The sequence below is a fragment of the Betta splendens genome, chromosome 6 (assembly GCF_900634795.4).
Source record: "Betta splendens chromosome 6, fBetSpl5.4, whole genome shotgun sequence".
In the NCBI taxonomy this organism is placed as follows: Eukaryota; Metazoa; Chordata; class Actinopteri; order Anabantiformes; family Osphronemidae; genus Betta; species Betta splendens.
The window spans coordinates 10,183,279-10,201,726 of record NC_040886.2 but is presented as its reverse complement, the minus strand read 5'-3'; the positions used below and the strand labels follow the sequence as shown (position 1 = coordinate 10,201,726).

At 48.0% G+C, this 18,448-nt stretch overlaps 1 protein-coding gene across 10 annotated transcripts in view; it reads left to right on the top strand.

The window, feature by feature from the left end:
- The window catches only part of frmd4a (FERM domain containing 4A), a 76,449-nt gene that overhangs the window by 27,185 nt on the left and 30,816 nt on the right, over positions 1–18,448 (top strand). For 2 of the 10 annotated variants that reach the window (XM_029153816.3, XM_029153817.3), the window contains exon 1: positions 9,670–11,017. The exons of 3 other annotated variants lie outside the window; for them this stretch is intronic. In XM_029153816.3, the coding sequence (XP_029009649.1) occupies positions 10,850–11,017 (168 nt within the window). In that variant the 5' untranslated portion in view covers positions 9,670–10,849. Of the gene's footprint in view, positions 1–3,859; positions 4,337–9,654; positions 11,018–18,448 lie in introns of those variants that run through there. 5 more of the 10 variants (XM_029153819.3, XM_029153818.3, XM_029153825.3 and 2 more) reach the window with 5 other exon arrangements.

The window sequence follows — 18,448 nt, the reverse complement described above, 5'->3', positions numbered from 1 at the left end:
AGGACAGAGGGAGAGAGAGAGAGGCGACAGCCTCGCAGTCTGGCACAAAGGCTGACAGTCGCGTCAGGAAACCAAGCGGAGTGATTAAAAATGCATTCCGTGCTTGTGTAGTTTAATTGAATCTCCTCCTGGTGTGCCCCACCAACATCTCCACCCCCCACAGGCCTCTCCCCCACCATCCCAATCCCTTCTACGACGCAGGCCCGGAGGCAGGGCTGAACGCTCACGCTCCTTCCTCCCGGATGTGCTTTTTCTCCCCCAGCCCCCTCGTCTCCTCTGACCCAGAGACCTCAGCTGGATGGGACTGCCTCCACAACAGCTGTATTGCTCTGCTTTGCTCTTTTGGCCGCTGTCTTTTCTGTTTCCAGCAGCCGTAAAATCGCTGGTTCTTATCTTTGGCGAAGCTGACATTTTACACTAAATGCTCTTATGACTGTAGATGTGCTGAGGCTATTGGCTGGGTTTAATGTGTGACCACAGTGTTATATAATAGGTGCTCAGTGGCAGAAGTGTTCAATAATAGCCAGCTGACCTGTCTCTGCTTGTTTCTCTCCCCCCAGCAGTTGTCTCAGGGTCTGCAATGACAATATTATTGATTGGTTGAAGGGTGAAGTCACAGCACTCAGACCTCCCCTTGTGACTGTAAAAAATATATATTTGAGTAATTTCATCACATATAATATACAGATTGTTCAGGTTTTCTTGCCTGATTAGTCTTACACAATTAAAATTGGTTTCATCCACTTTTAATGTGTGCATTCACTCCTTCATAAGTGATCTTCATTCAGGCTTTCATTCTCTTGCCGTGCATGGTCCACATCCTGATTGTGTTAACTGGCCCTGCCCACACTGAGGATTTCCAGTCAACTTGAGTGAATTATTCACAGGCGCTGAATGCTGCTCATTGGGGAAATTGCACATTTAACTGCCCATTCAAGTCTACTATACTATTCATAAAGTATATTTCTAACCGGCCAATTTCAATGATATATTCCAATTCCAGATGACTGTACAATAGCAGCTTATGAGTCTGGATGTGGACTGTGCTAAGTTATTCTTTCAGGGTAATGTCTGCACACACTGACAAAGGAACCTGGAGCGATGCACCAGAGTCTGTTTTTCTGTCTGCCAGAGAGGGGAATTTTAATCACAATGAAAATCACACAAGTGAATATACAGCAGGCACACACACAAACACACACACAGACGCAGTCACCTCACAGCAGCGCGAACAGATGTTGCGTCGAGCAATTTGATTTGATCAGAGTGACCTGTCCCTGCGTTCCACCAAATCTCTTCAGCATACAAATATGTCCCAGTTTTCACAACGAGTCACACAAATGTCCCAATTTCCGTGAAATCTCTCGAGCTGTTACCTTTCGCAGCATTTCCCAGGCCTTCCTGCCCACTCTGCTGAGGGGACGATAACTGAAGTGGATGCTGCCCTGTGGAGACGTCATTATGATTGGTTCTGACCCGGTGAAGGGTGGGAGGCCCTGCCCTCTGCTTATCTCACTGTCATATGATGCAAACCAGACAACTACATGCAGAGGCCCAGGCGGTACACAGGCTGAAACTGAGTCGATGGTCCCGTCGTGGTGGTGCTGCTGGGGCGACGGGCCTGTTGTTTTGTTCTCCTGTGCAGAGGCGCCGTTTCTCGGTTCTTTGTAATTTGTGGAGTCTTGTAACATAAACAGTCAGCCCCCTCCCTCGCTGGTTGGGATGGGTAGAGAGTCCAGCTAAAGGGCATTTCCATAAACACAGCCACCCACCCACACACACACACACACACACACACACACACACACACACACACACACACACACACACACACACACACTGTGTGGAGTGGGACCATGGGGATGAGTCAGACAGCCGTGGGCAGAGAATGGCTGGGTTATCAGGATTCTACAATAGAGAACCACCAGTTCTTATTATTACAAGATGAGGCACACACACACACACACACACACACACACACACATGCACAAAGAGACACACAAACACATTATAATGCAGAAATAACACCTAGAAAATCCAGATGCTTTGTCTGCCGCCTCCTCATTAGCATCTCTCACCGCCAGGTAGTGATCTTCTCTCCTTCTTCTCTCTGCTTCGTTCTCTCCCTCTCGTTTCATCTGCAGTTCAGTGAATCATTAATAGCTTGTGGTTCATTTTGAGGACATCTGCTGCGAACCGATCCACTACAGTGGGACGCGTCAGAATCCCCCAGCTTTTATGCCTCATTACATACGTGCTTTTTGTAATTTCGCCTATTTTTATAACTAAGTGAAATCCTATTTGCCTCTATGCTTGTGCTTGTTGACTGAAATGGGTCATTGTGCAGTAGCCTCAAGCATCAAGAATAGTAACATGTTCTCTTTCGTTTTTTTTTTTTCCTCCTCTTGTCAAGACAAGGGCTTATCACCTCACCCGCAGAGGAATGTTAAACATCTTTAAAGAAAAATCCAGTTGTGGAGGAAAGAGCAAACGCACACAAACCACACTTAAATTGTTCAATTAGGAGAGTGTGTTGTCATCCAGTTGTCAAGGTGTCATACGGGGACCCCGATAAAAGCAGCGGGGTTCGTCTCAGGATCCGTCTGAATTAGCATCAAGCGCCCGTCGCAGGGCAGAACCAGAGGAACCGCTTCCTTCGTTTCATCTCCTCCACTGTGTCTTCGGTGAGACCTGGCTGTCTGCGCACCCGGTTTATAAATAACCCTCCCATATTTCTCATGTAGGCCACAGTCACTCACACACTGATGTGGGATACGGTGCTGAATAAATAATGCTTACTGGGGATTACCACTCCGCTGGTTTCCCCCTGTACGCTCGCTACTCGGCGTTTGCACAATGCGCATGTTTCTGTGCGTGTGCTTAGTGAGTATTATGTCAGGAACATCATCGTTTTCTGACTTAAACGGCTGGAAAAGGCTCATTTGGCTGCTCTTTTCATCTGCTGGATTTAATCTGGCTTCAGATATGACCCAGCATCGCAAAATCCCATAACAGTGCTAACCAAGCTGATGGCAGCTACAGCACATAAATATTTGTGAACCTACTGCACACGTGCGCCATATATCTCCATATATCTCCATGTGCACACATAGTATTCAGCGTGTGCATGTGCGGGTTGATCCACTTTAGTTAATCAGTGCAGTTTTGCTGTGCAGAGGCAAACAGTCCGGAGTGAGTGATGATGGGAATATGACAGTAAGTCGCTAGGTGCTGCTGTAACTCATGAGGGCAATAGCTTTAATGGACATGTAAAGACCAGGGTGGTCGATACAGACCACTGACTCAGCCGTACGAAGCTGCAGGCATCCTGATTTCTTGCAACTAAAACATGCAACACTGACAATATGTAAAAAAAAATGTTTGTATGAACCATATTAAAAGGTGGTCAGGAAATTTCTGCATGATTGTTTTTAATTGCACAATCATGACAGCCACATACTTGTGTGTGTGTAGGTGTGTGTGCGTGTATTTCCCCTCTTGTCTCCCAGACAGTGCGGGGAGAGAAAGCTAGATATGGGATTTCCAAGATAATCTTCCCACCAGATGGCAAAACATCCCATATTCCTTTTGAGGTTCCCCACATGATCCCCTATAAGGGCTGTGTGTGTGTGTGTGTGTGTGTGTGTGTGTGTGTGTGTGTGTGTGTGTGTGTGTGTGTGTGTGTGTGTGTGTGTGTGTGTGTGTGCGTGCGTGCGTGCGTGTGGTGGGGGCGTCTACGCTCACACACAATTATTATTGGATCACGTGACACGAGTGTGTATGCTAATAACAGCCGTAACGTCACATTAATCCAGTGACCTGGTTAAGCCCCCAACTGAAGGAAGGGAGTGTGGGAGGCAGCCGGGGAGGGGGGGGGAGCTTCCAGAGAGCGAGAGACAAAGCGCGCTCCCTCGCCCTCTCACACACTCATTCTCCTCCTGAGCGGCGGCGTGGAGCGTAGAGCTGAGCAGAATGGCTAGTGTTTCAGCACAGGAGGACAGGGAAGCGGAGAGAGGGACTTAGTGGGGCTACTACCCACACACACACACACACACACACACACACACACACACACACACACACACACACACACTGACACCGCAAGCGTCTTTCCTCATACACACCCACGCGCCAGCCCGCGTGGACCCCGGCTGTCAGGCTGGACGGGACGGCGAGGACACCCCCCTCACACACTTGCACACATGCTCGCACGCCCACGGACACACACACTGTGGAGCGTGCTATGGTGGTCCAGGGAGCAGTGACGCCCGGCCGGACCCGCCGGCTGATGCTCAAGCTGCCGGTGGGGACCCTGAGGAGGAACAGCGGAGACCGGGTAAGACAGAAGCGCGGCCGAGCTCCTCTTCCTCACTTTCCCCCCGTCTTTTCCTTTGTCTCCTCCCTTTCTCTGTGCATAAATGGGATTTAAGAACGGGTCCTGGCTAATCCAGGGGATGGTATTAGATTTGAGTTGGTGGAAGGCAAGAGCAAAGCTTTTAATCTCTACAGTGGACAATACGTGTCTGTGTTTCTCTGGCTGTCAGTGTGAGTCTGTCAATCTTTCCGCGGCTCAGTCTGTCTCTGTCACCGCTAATGTATTCCGCTGCCGTCCTCCGGTTTCAAGGTTGTGGGGAAGTCTCGCTGTGGGAGTCCGGCTTGTTTGCCCGTCGCTGTCAACACAAGTCAACTGACTTGGGACGCGAGTTTGCCTCCTTTTTTATCGGGCAATGTCATCTTCAGGCTGATTCAAAGTGCTGGGTTGTGTGCTGTGTGCTGTGTGTGTGGGTTTGTTGGTTGTTTACCCAGTGATAATCATTTTGTGTACGTCTGGTGGGAGTGGCGTGACGACTGAAGATAATAGTTTGCAGTTAGGAACAGACGTGGAATGTGTGCTGCAGAGGTAACCTTCCCATCACAGTTGTGAAGACAGGCTATGACCTGCCAGGTGATTCACGTACTGTATTGTGTGTAGCCTTCTGCAAAGTTCCCATGCCACGGGAGAGTGAGTGTGGAGCCTCGCATGTGTGTTGTGTGTGTGCGTGACGTGGGTCTGCTGTCTTTTATGTTGTAAATACACTGCCATTACTTGAATCCAACATGACTATAGTGTGTGTTGGAGTGATGGACCCACACACACGCACACGCACACGCACACACACACACACACACACACACGCACACACACACACACACACACACACACACACACACACACACACACACACACACACGCATTATGCGGCGCTTAAAGGATGAAATGAATTTCATCTTCCCCTTGAAGTTTCAGTTTTCTCATTTGATGTGTCATTAACACGCCTCTTTGAGTGACTGTGACTTGGAAAGGCCACACGCTCTTCTGAGAATCGTGCCTCCTTGTAGTTTTCTCTTTGACTGAACATGTGCACGGAGACAACACACAGATACACACACACACACACACACACACACACACACACACACACACACACACTCACACACACACGCGAGCTGAGTCATAAATTACAGCCTGGCTACTCTGTACTGGATGGCAAACATGCGCAACCTACTTCCCGCACAAAAATAAATACTGCTGCATCATTCCCATCCCCGGGTTTTTATAATCGAGCTGCAACGGACGAGTCCTTTGAAGCAGCAGACTAGAGGCGAAGTGAAATCTCAGATGACGCAAGTCCGAAGGCTTCGGCGCTTTAAGGTTTCACTCTTCAAAGACACAAGGGTCAGCGTCATCAGCAGCGCATATTCTAACGGGACTGGCGAGCTAGCGGTTGATTGGAGGAAACTAAATCCTCGCCGTTCTTTGGAGAGAACTCAGTGCTACTGGTTGATTGGCTGCACGCGCAAACACAAAGAGTCGCTCAAATCACCTTAATGAACGGATAGAAGCTTGATTTTCTCACACTGGGTGGACGTCTCTCTCTCTCTCTCTCTCTCCTGATTGCGTTTCCCTTCTCTGCCTTCCTTTATTTTTGGCCAGCTGTGCAGAAACACATAAGGGGGGGGGGGGGGGGGGGGTTGGCTTTGCTGTGATTTGCATGCATTCCATAGCATTATTGTATGTACTGGAGGAGCAAGTGAATAAAGGAATGTGCAAAAGCGTCCATTGCGAGTCAGTGAATGCGTCACATGTCCCCTGTAGTTGTCCATCAAATCGCACAGACAGAAATGTGTTTAAGAAATTGACAGACACGGTTAAAAAAAAAAAAAAAAAAAAAAAAAAAACAGTTCTGCCCCAGAGGCGCTTTAAAGGTTGGGCCTTCCTGCGTCCTCGCCGAGGCTCAGCCGCCGTGTTGCTCTGCTCCGACTTGTCATGCGTTAGATAACTTATCGTCTCTCCTCCGCCGCGTGCGACTGCGTGAGCCGCATGACGACGCGCAGGGGGAAAAATATTGACAGAATGTGAACGTCTGAGCAGCTGACTGATATTCACTGCTGCAGGCTCCGATCCAGTTAAAAGCGTTCGCACGCACACTCGGAACGCCGGCTTTTTCCCGTCTCTCGGCGTTTTCCCGGGTTCGTCCCGGTGGCGCGTCCCCGCTGGCCGACGGCGTGTTTCTCCAACGCCGTTCGTGTTGCGTAACCCGTTTAACAGAGCCATTGCTGCTCACCTGCTCATCTGCACCCTGTCAATTCTCTAATGCAGACGAATGGTTTCGCGCCAGTAGCTCCTGATTTATGCAGGTTTGTGTCCCTGCTAATTGAGTGATATTTACACTGAGAGTGCATCCATCTTTGTTCACTGTTAACAGATATGACACACCTGAACACGTGATAAATTGCACGAACAAGGAGGATTTCTTTTCATTTTAATCTCTTATTTTCTTCTTCTGCTCTTCATCAGTGTGACTCAGAAATAGGAAAACATTATGTTTAGATTAGTCTGAATTAGGATTATGCTCTGCCTGTTATCCTGCTATCGCGGTAAGCTGCACAGATCCTGTGAATTTAAGAACAAAAACAACAAACAAACAAAGGAAAGGCTGGTGCATGTCTTTGTGTCTGGGCCCATGTGTTTGTGCATGCGTGTGGGGGGGCTCCAATCCCGGTAAAAAATAACATTTCAGATTTGAAGAGGCTGAGCTGCTCTCCAAGGAAACATGTTGTTGTCAGGGGGCACCACAGGGGAGTGAAGGTTTAAAGGTGGGAGGGGTGAATCACTGCTGGAGAAGGAGACGCTCGCATTGGCTCACGCGCATAGAGGCACATTCACTTTTAAAAGACACATTTACGAGCAGAAAGGGAATCAAACAGACAATAGGGACGCTGTAATCCACCGCTACGGGCCTGAAACCGAGGAGCAGCCAGACAAACGGCGAGGCCGGAATACTAATCGATCCTCGTTACCTTTAAACGTCTCGTCTGCACCAATCACAGAGAAGGTCAACGCCGGACTCTGGCAAAGTGTGGATCGGGTTCACGCGCTGCTCCTTTCGCGTCAGCCTGATCGAATTGTCTCGACATTAGTGCCAGGGTTCGTTTAAGCACGCGCGAAGTTGACGCCGAAACCAAAGGAACAACTTTAAGCATGAGTTTCTGTTTAATATTCTTTCATCGGCTTTTTGTTAGAAAATCAGCGTGGAGCTTTGGGGGCTTGGCCCCTGCTCCTCCACCCGGCCTCGCTTTAATATCGATTCCCAGGGATCTCAACCTGCCTCCAGGACTGTAGGTGAGGGAGCTGTGGTCAGTCCAATTAATGAGACAAAGAAAAGGGGTAAGATGGAAAAAAAGGAGGTGGGGATGACTGGAGCTAAAGGCTCCTGAATGCCCACCACACCCTTTTCACCATGAAAAGCCCCCCCCCCCCAAGGCAACTCATAAAGAAGAATGTTTCTGAGCAGAGGGAAACACAGCAGAGTCCCCCCCTCCACCCCCCCTCCACCCGTCTAGCTGTCTTTCATCACTCCGTGGTATGATTTTTGTATTTTTTTTCTGTCTTCTATTCCCTGTCCAAAATCAACACACAGTCCTATAGAAACACAGCACAGCTGCCCGTGAGTTCAAAGTAAAACTGTACCGAACACACTCAGACAGTGAGAGACGAACGCCTATTGACTGGCAGCGAAGGCTGAAGCCACTGGGCTGCTGATAATGTGTTTCTCCATGGAGACAGTTTGCTAGCGGGGCAGCTATGGTGAGAGCGGACCCCTCTGTCCTGTGCCAAAACATCCCCAGTGTGTGTGTGTGTGTGTGTGTGTGTGTGTGTGTGTGTGTGTGTGTGTGTGTGTGTGTGTGTGTGTCTCCTTCTGCCCTCTTTGTGCGAACTCCAGTTGATGTCTTGGAGAGACAGATGTGAGAAAAAGGGCAAAAGAAGATGTGTGGGTTGATGGGAAATAGTGTGTTAAATTCTGTGTCAACCCCCAAAACAGGATGTGGAGACCCCGAGATGTTCCTGAAATATGCACAATCCGTGCTCTTTGTTAGACGGCAATAACACGACTCTGAGAGAATGGAGGCGCTGTGTGTGACTCACTCATATGAACGGGGTTATTCATAGTGTGTGTGTGTGTGTGCGTGGTTGTGCTTGAGTGACAAAGAGAGACAGCGCGGGAAAGGGTTAGAAAGAAGCAGTGGCAGAGCGAGGGAGGTGCAGTTTCTTGTTTTCCCGTGGGCCTCCTGCAGTAACATAGTAATCCTCATTAATATTAATCTGCCAGGCAAAGTGGAATGATTATCTTGAGTGTGTGTGTGTGTGTGTGTGTGTGTGTGTGTGTGTGTGTGTGTGTGTGTGTGTGTGTGTGTGTGTGTGTGTGTGTGTGTGTGTGTGTGTGTGTGTGTGGCACATTCATTTGTGTGTATAGCACATAACAGCATGTAGGTCAACTATTATACATTAGAGACCAAGTCCCCACACTTCAAAGGTTTTGTGGCATCACAGGGTTTTTTTCTTTTTATTGCACATGAGCACAGTAAACAGATTTCTCACTTTAATTATCCCAAACACACAAATGAAGAGGGGAAGCGATGCTCGTGCACGTCCATCCACATATGCAGACGTACGGAGGCTCCCGGCTTTCATGCGGTTGCGATATGCTATTGATTTTCCTGCTTGCACCTCTAATGCAATCACATTAAACTAGACTGATTGCGATTGAATTTCGGACCGGTTCTATACATGGGTGTCACTTGCAATCTGAGTCACAGTGAACGGCGGCATGTGTGTGTTTAAGCTCAGCCTGGGAGAAAGGTCAGCCTGCTGTAAAGGCCATGAGCCGGGTCTGTTGTGATTTATGAACGACAGTAACAGGAAGGTGCTGGAGTCGTACAGTACCTGCTCTCCACTCTCGTAAACGAGTGTTTTAGTGAATCTGTGTGACGGATCTTGTGAATTTACAGTGTCTGTGACCCATTTCCCTCCACTGCTTTCCCTCCATCCCTCGCTCCTGCACGCTCGGTTTCTGACTTGCTTGCACTCTAGTAGCTCACGCCTGAATGAAGATCAGAGAGCGGGAGGGAGATTGAGGGAAATAGAGAAATACTGTATGAGGGGCGAGATGAAAGAGGGAGAGACAGGAATGGGAGCAGGAGACAAAAAGAAAGGGGGGGGGGGGGCACCAGCCGTGGAGAAAGCGAGAGTTTGCTCCTGTTTTCTGTCTGTGCAAGAACTGCTGTGACCTCACAACTGAGCATGCATTGGTTTGAACGTGTATGAAATAAGAATAAGAATGAAATAAAGCCACACACACATTGTCACTACTGTCAGGTCCATCTGCTCATCCTTCTAAATTCTTTTCCACTGTTACTATAGTAATAGCTGGTCAGCTGATGTCTGTTTGCATCACAGGACCTTCGCGACCTTTCCCATGATTCACTGGGACACTGCAAACACACAGAAGTATGGGAACAGCGCTGTCATACCTAACCTCTTGCCTCCCAACAAATATTTGCACGCTTTGTAAATTACAGTGGTTCGAGCGGTGAGGGGCTCCAGACGTGGTGCGCGGCTCCAGCCAAACCCTGATTCATCATGGAAAATTCTCACACTAGTAATACCGCGCATTCCTCGTGAGTTTCTCAAAACATGACGGAGGGAAAAATGTGAAGTCCTGAGACAGAGTGATGGGAAAGTTGTGCTGTGGAACAAGGAATCTTGGACCGGTTAATGAAATGAAGCAATTGTTGGAGAAGTTGTGTTTTAGTGAGAAACACATCTGTTCACACTCAGTAACGGGTACGAGTGGTAAATAAATGCTGATGGCGCATTTCTATCTTGACCAATGAAGTTCATGCATTCAATTCTCTTTATTTTGGTTAATGGATGCAACAGGATCTTCTTGACAGGCGTGCGCGTGGAAAGGCTGCGATCACATCCTTTTTCTCCTTGAAACGCGAGACAGACAACGCTCGATCCGAGCGGCGGCGAGAGAGTGCGTGCCGCTTTAAAAACAGCCTCCATTCAGCCGAGCAGCTGCATTGCCTTAGTGGGAATGTTTGTGTTTGTGACGCCGGGGCCGGTGGACGGCGGCTGCTGCTGCTTCGGTTTAGTGAAGACCGGGAAAAGGGAGCCCGAGTCGGGGGGGACCACTGGCAGTGTGGGACCGGGACAGAAGGACAAGCACGCTGTGACCTTGAGGAGACATCAGACTGCAGAATTCTCCAGAGACCGAGGACAGAGAGGAACCGAGGGCTACCCTGTCCTAGGGACGAGACAATTACTATCTATTCCAGCTAAATGCTATCCAGAAGACAAGAAAGGCTAATCATCCTGGCTCATTACCTGGGCCTCTGTGGATTTCACCTGTAATGGCACACCTGTGCAAATACAGATATGCTAATGTGAAACCTGTGGATATATAGTGATATTAGCTCCCGTTGCTGTACTGGGACACGTAGCCAGGTTGTAGCCAGACCAGTGATGGAGGCAGTGTTGCTGGGACTGGACGAGGTCGGCTGCACTCGCCAGGGTCTGCTGTGGACTCTGACTTCCACGGCCCTCCGTCGCCTCTGCGTGCACGCCAGGAACCTTCCTGGAAGCCTGCACGTGTTGCACGCGCACAGGGGTGTTTCACGGCCACTCTACCAGGTAGGGCTTAAACATGACTCATGGAGCACGGAGGACACAAGTGGGTTAGATGTTGGAGGCGTGGGACGAACAAACTGGCGTAGTTTGCAGAGAGTTGTCCTGTCACAATAATAATAATAGGCTGTTTTGTCGTGATTGTTGTTTTCAGGATGGAAAGTCTCAACAGGAAGTTGTGTTGCTACGGCGACTAATAAGAGAGTGGTAACTAAGCTGCTAAACTGCTAAATGTTTCTATGCATATGTAAAATGGGGCGAGTGCGCACAAAAGAGAGGCGGACAGTTTTACAGGCTGGCTGAGCTCGGTGCATCCATCGTCTCCCCGGTACGAACTGTGCCTGTTGGCTTGAAAAGAACAGCTTCGCGGGTTCAAATCATTTGAGTTGGATTATTAAAAGCGCCCGCACCTTTCGGCGCCGTGCATTTGTGCGGCTGTGATTCAGCAAAGCGGTTCATTAGCATTCGCTTCGCCCTGTCTGGATCGCTACTCGGGGCTTTCAAGGAGCCATTAGCATTCCCTTCGGCGTCTCCTCTGCCCTGTGTGCAGCTGGCACAAGCAGGACAAACCCAGCAGGCTCACACAATGATCAGGCCTGCAAAACTCTAACAGAAATACACATTTACCTAAACCAGCACTGTATAGTCTCCTCCCTCCTTTTTCTGTTTTTCATACTCATATGGGGAATAAGTCGGATTGTTATTCTAACTTTTTCCCTCGAATATCTTTTATGTATGTAGCAGTTACGTATCCTGAGGGAGAGTAACACAATCAGAGGAAACTGAAATAATGCACCAGACCTTCCTAAGCAAACTGCCCCCTCGTAGCTTCACAGCACAGACACAGACATCAGAAGAGGGTGGTGCAAGGCTCCGTTAATACTCTCACATTGTTTTGCTTTCTTAACCAGACAATGTCTCTCCACCTGCTATGATAAAGTGGTTCAGCCCAAGGTGGAGCGCTTAATAGTGGAGGGAGTTGCGAAGGGAAGGGGGGGTCAGTGTGTCAGGCTGCAGGATGGGGATATCCCTGCCTCTCTGCCCCGCTTCCTTTATTACTGTTAATGAGATGCCCAGCCTCACAGCGGAGCGGGAACATGACTTATACAGACACCGTGTTTTATCATCCCCCCCCCCCCCCCCCCCCCCCCCCTCCCTTTCCATGCCTCCAGTCCGAGCCTCCTGCTCTCGTTGCTCTGACGTCGTATTTTCTGCTTTTTCCCTGTTAAATGACGTCTTCATTTCCGATTTAAAATCTCTCGCCGCTCTCAATTCAAGTCGCGCCGAGGACGGGCATCCATCTCCGGCGGCCGCCGGCGCTCAGTCAGGACACCATCCCTCATCCGGTCTTTCATTGCAGGCTCCCTGAGCTTGGGCTCGAGGTGCTGTGCATGACTGCGCTGTAGATGCAGCACTCGCGACATGTTCTGTGCACAGAGGGATTCTTAGTTTTCACAGCCACGTGTTCACACTTTCGTCCGTCAGGCTGAGTAATATTGACTCAGCCGACTCCAGTCGCACATTTTCCTCTGGGGGTGCGACCCTTTAAAAGGTCCGGTACCGGGAGCCGTGTGAGGCCAGCGCTCCGTTACTCTCTGTCGGACGGTGTCTGTGGGTAATTGTGTGTCATTTCTCACGTTGCTATTTATTCGCCTTCATTTCAGCTTCGTGCTTTGTATCTTTTTACTTCTCGGTCTCTCCCAGGAGCCCCCCCCCCACCTTATACCGCCCCACCTCATGCCATAAGCAGGATATCCTGCATAGGGAGGATAGACACTATAGCAAACACAGGTGGCTGGACTTCCTTTGGGCAAGAATTGAGCTTTCTCCTTAAACCTCTGCTTTGCTGCCTCACCACAGCCCATCATTCTGTTGATGAGGATGAAAAGTGACATGCTGCCGAGCAAAACCCCATCCTGACTGTGTTCAACGTGGCTACAAACATTGTGAGAGACGACATGACAGGCATCCTACGTACTGTAGGCGGTTTATTTCCTGGTACAGCGTTCGCTAATAGCTGTAGCTGACAGGAAGCCGGTCGCCGTAGATCCACGCTGTTTCCTAGCAACACAATCCCGCCAAAAGGTTTGTATACATATTTAAACTCTTGCACTATGTTACATCCATCATGCATATTTATTACACCTGACTGTCGTGTCAGTGTGTTTACTCCCACTGAACCCACATAACAGTTCTGTCACTGACTCCATTCTCTTCCCACTGAAAAGCTTCAGTCCATTGTTACACGATGTAGAAACCTGTCCCTCCATCTGGAACCTGCGCTTGCATGCGTTACCTCTGTTTGTAGTCTGGTGAACTGTGGACACACAATCAGACGGTGGTCTTCTCGGACAAAACGTGGATTTCTTGGAAGAGGAGTCCACTCTGGTTGCCAGAAGCTCCCCCTGAATCTGGATGCGATTGTCCTCAGCTCAGTTTGTTGAGCCTCTCTGATTCTCATGTTCAATTTGTCATCCTTCTGTTTTCACCTTCCTCTGATACACACAGTGAACTGAGTCCTGACAGACAAGCAGACATTCTGATTGGGAAATCTGCCTCCCGTCGCTAATTCCCAAACATATTCTTTTTTCCCCTATTTCTCAGCCAAGTAACTATTGGATGGAGGCTGAAGTTGAACTTGCGAGTTCCTACTGAAGAATTTTGATCACTATCCTTGTCTGGCAGCCATTTTTGTCCAGACTGCCAAAATCAGGATCTGTATGTGAGAAAATCCTTTCCCAGGACCGACACAGAGCAGTTCGGTGACGGGAGGGGGAGAAGGTCGGAACAGACTCTGCCTTAACATTTTCCAGTCCTTTGTTTATTTTTATTTTTTTGCAGTTTTCTAATTTGTTTGCAGCTGGCTGAAGGCATGTTTGTGTTTGATATCCCCGCATAGGCGCAGATGCATACACATAAACACCGCTCTGCACGCGCTGTTAGTGGTTGAAGCCGTTTACAGTGTCTCCCCAGGGATGAGGTCTTATTTGCATAGTTCGTCTGGAAAACATTTCCAACGCTCCATTCCCAGGTTTATCAAATACCCAGTGTGTGAGTGTGTGAGAGACCAAAAAGGAAAGAGGGGACCTGGTCCGTTGGTGGAGACTTCCTGCAGTGATTCATCAGCAGTTCAACCATGGGGGAAAAAAATGTTCTCAGCAGTCTATAAATCATGAATCATGATCAAAGTTTCATCTGTCATTCATATTTTGTTAATGTACACGCGTTGGGCGAGCCTCCCTGCGTGGCTGTGGTCTTGTTAAACGTTAAACTTTTAAAGCGGACCGCCCCTCCGCATGTTGTTTGTTGCTGTGCACCATAAGCCTCTTTGCTGTGACAGACTTTACAGTAGTACTATGTCACAGTGGTGGACGCGATGGTCACTGACTTTAATTACAGACGCTTACATGCTCACACACTCACTTCTTCACATACAGTATGGGTCTAATCCCTGATTTAAGCAGAGCCCTAAAAACAACGGATGTTAATTCTACTCTGGTGAAAATCACCCATTATTGTTGCTTGATACTAAAAACATACACATTTTAATCACAATACAAACTGTAGTAAAATATAGTAAAATATGAACAGTTACCTTGAGATCAGCTGAAGTGCTGACGTACCTCATACTTGATAAAACACACACATACTGCATGAAATCTGTTTCGTGTTCATCTAAGTGTGTCTGAGTCGTGACCAGAGCAAGAGGTAAATAACCAGACCTGACATTTTTAAAGGTGGCTCTTGTCTATTGAGTGAAGTGATAGTTTTAACTGTGGCATTAGTGATGGGAATAGAAGGGCTTATAATGTTTTAGGTTCAGAGGTCAGGGTCTCAGTGTGGAATAGTAATCCCAGAGGATTACCAGGGCAGCCTGGCGAAGGCCTGTGGAAATCCCTTTCAGGGAATCTCAGATGCTTTGTTTGTAGGGATCATATATCCTCTAACAGTGCATCCACATGTGTTTACCAGACACTGCTGTTTTCCATGGATATTAGGTCAATTTTAGATATGGCTGGGGATATATCACAGTTGAGTTGATAATCAGAACTGGACACTTCCCAGCAGTCGAGTAAGTTGATTTCACATGATCGGCCTTAGGATATAAAATAAGTCACGTTAGTCGTTATTTAAAGATAAATGTAAAAGCTGGAGGACCACATGCTTGATTTATAAACTTTATTACTTGTCTATTAATATTGTAAATGCCTCTCTCCCAACCACGTACATCTGTAGGCTAATATACATCATCTTAGATGGGACACATTGAAATGTGTGCAGTCTAATATGGACCCTGCAACTCTACAAACCTGGACATTCTTCAAGGTTTTCAGTGACCGCAAGACATAAAACAAGGGTTTGAAAAATAATGTAACCACTAAAGCTAAAAAATGAACCTCGTCTGTAACTCTGGCTTATGATTGATTGGGTGTTTTTTTTTTATTTACTGAGCAGAAGCGTCTACCCTCACATTCTGGATCTCCCTCAGGTGAAACCGCCAAATGGCCGACATTCAATATCTTACAATGATAGGATTCCCTTTGGACAAAGAAACTGTACAACACACACACACACACACACACACACACACACACCGTCATCTACACAGAACACACACACTTGCCATGGAGCTCTACCTGCAGATGAGCTGGGTCATTTTTCATTACCCCGGCTCAGAGGAATCAAGTGTGTAGTAATGGAGCGCGGCCATGGATAAATCCCAGCTACAGAGGCCGGTGGAGGCAGATCTGACTGGGGCCCTGACAAAGTCTCTGTTTGTCATTAGAATATTTCAGACTAGACCCCAGTGGGAGGTGATACAGTATACAGATCTGAGGCTGCAGCACGTTCAAGCTGCCTCCTCTCATCCCTCAGTTGCCTTTGTGCTGTTTACTATTCGTCTGTCTGGCTCCTCTCCACTTTATTTACGCTTTCTGTCCTACCTGTCTGATCCTGATCTACTCTTTTCAGGCTCTTCTTGCTGTGAATTCCTTGTTTTGCTGTCTCCACTGTAAACATGCGTTTTGCCCTTTGACTGATCTTTGACATGAAACGTCATGTGAGTTATGCTGCCTCCGATCACTAAAGGGACATTAAATGAGGAGTGTGGGAGGCAGACTGAAGCGTTGGAGTACATCTCGTCACTGCAGAGCAACGTCTTACCTTCACCCGTTGCTGTTGTGTTACAGAGCTTGGCATTTTTCAAACAGTGTGCGCTGGACTGGATCATCCAAAAAAGTTGTCATGACAACTTTTGTTTGCATCTGAAGCTGGAGAGCAGAGGATAAAGTTCGAACAGTTATGTACCTGTAGCTTATGTCCACTCAGCTCGACTAAAACGATACAGTACAGTGCATGCGTTTAAAGCCCATGACTTAATAGCTAATTTCTTGAATGATGAATGTTATTCTGTGGCTGTGTCCCTAATTAGCCTGGAGAATCTTTGCAGCCCCTAAACGACACAAACACTCTCAAAAGGACAAAATTAGCGAAGGCCAGAGAGGATTTGGGCAGTTTTTACCCCAAACCTCTCTTCTCCTCTCTCCTGCTGTTCTGGACTAAAGGGACATGTTTAATAGGCCAGCAGAATACATTAGGACTGTCTCACACACACACACATTGTTTGCAGACCAGGCTGTTGAATATTCAGTATGCTAAATGTTTCAAGTGTTTGGTATTCTATCCGGTGACAGGACGGGAGCTGGAGGACAGGGGTTCAGCCCCTCTCCTGTTCACAGCGTCCTTGAGTTGAGCATGTGTGCGTCTGCACGTTGATCATCAGCTTGGAACGCATCGGAAGCAAATGAAGGAGAGAAAATGAGGCCAAGTATGAAGATGTACAAGAGGCTTAATGAGGGTGCGCATAGACGCACCCGGCGTATGGAAAGCGTTTTCCAGCAGAATCACTGAACACGGGACGTTTCAGGCCCACAGTGATTTCTCACGTTGTAAATTATAAATGAGGAGATGAGGTGCTGGGGTAAAAGATCCTTCCCCTGTGAATGACTCAATCACACACACACACACACACACACACACACACACACACACACACACACACACACACACACACACACACGTACAAACTCTGTGCTTCATTGAAATGAAGGAGCCGACGACATGACATCACTCAGACCAATTGGTCCCGATCAGTTTGTCCTTATTTCTCCTTCAGAAGCTAATTCGGTTACTGAACCACCACCTCAGGTCCTTTTCATCCAAAACACAGGACAGATGCACGGCCACGCACGCACACAGCTGTTGTGTTCATAATGGCTTTGTCATCTAAGTGATCCCCTCTGACTCGTATTGAAGGAATGTAAAACACGTGTCAGTGCACCAGCGTGGCTGACGGCTGGAGCTGCAGACCAAGCACAGTAGCCAGTGGTGACCTGCTCTCACACACACGGACACACTGTGGCGCAGCAGCCTCACTCTGGGAGCCCGTCTGGACGTCATCCAACGTGACATCAGCCGTGGCCCCGTTCTAGAGTTTTCTGCATCAAATATAACTTCAGGCTCGTTTGTGTGTGCCTGTGCACACGTGTACAGTACGTCAGTGTGACCCAGCATGAGTGAAAGCAAGAGGAGAGACAACAGCTCTTACATTGGAGTGCACGTCGAATTTGAGGGAAGAATAAAAGGGAAGCAAACAAATGAGAAGAGGAGAAGGACGAAGACGTGAGGCAGCGAGGAGGACGAGGGCCCATTAGCCCTCTGCATGGATACATTACTACTTGGCAGCCAGGGAGACATTCAATTCACAGTCCTCAGATAACGCTCCCTGCCGCATGCATAATGAGCCAGTTACGCTGGATATTCACAAAAGCATTTGATTAATTTAAGATTAGCTGGGGAAATAATGAAGAGAAGAATTTCAGAAATGAATATATCCAGACAAGGTGAAGCCAGAGATAAAATACTGTACATTCAGACTCTATGGCCTTTCTGTGATGGCTGTTTTCCCACAGTTAGCTTCTACGCAGCTAATGGGAAGATTTTAACAAATAAATGATGTGTTCAACACGACCAGAGTTCACACACAGATGCTTCTATTTAGCCTGAAACACCGCAGAATAATCCCAGTTTAAGTGCCTGTGTCAAATTTTAAATCCATAAGCACCTCCATCTGTCAAAGTTGTGCTTCTAGTTAGCAATGCAGGGTAATGTGTCCAGAAGAAATGGAGACTGAGTCGGGCACGGTCTACGTAGGAGCGGAGCCGTGCAGGAAAGCGAGAACAAAGCAGAGTTGGATACAAAAATATCTGCACGTTGTTTGAAGTGCCAGTATGTTTCTGATTTTAAAAAACGCCCTAACTGGAACCACATTTCAATCCCGGAGTCACTCACGGGCAGAGAGGGTGGAGCTCACGCACGCACACACACACACACACACACACACACACACACACACACACACACACACACACACACACA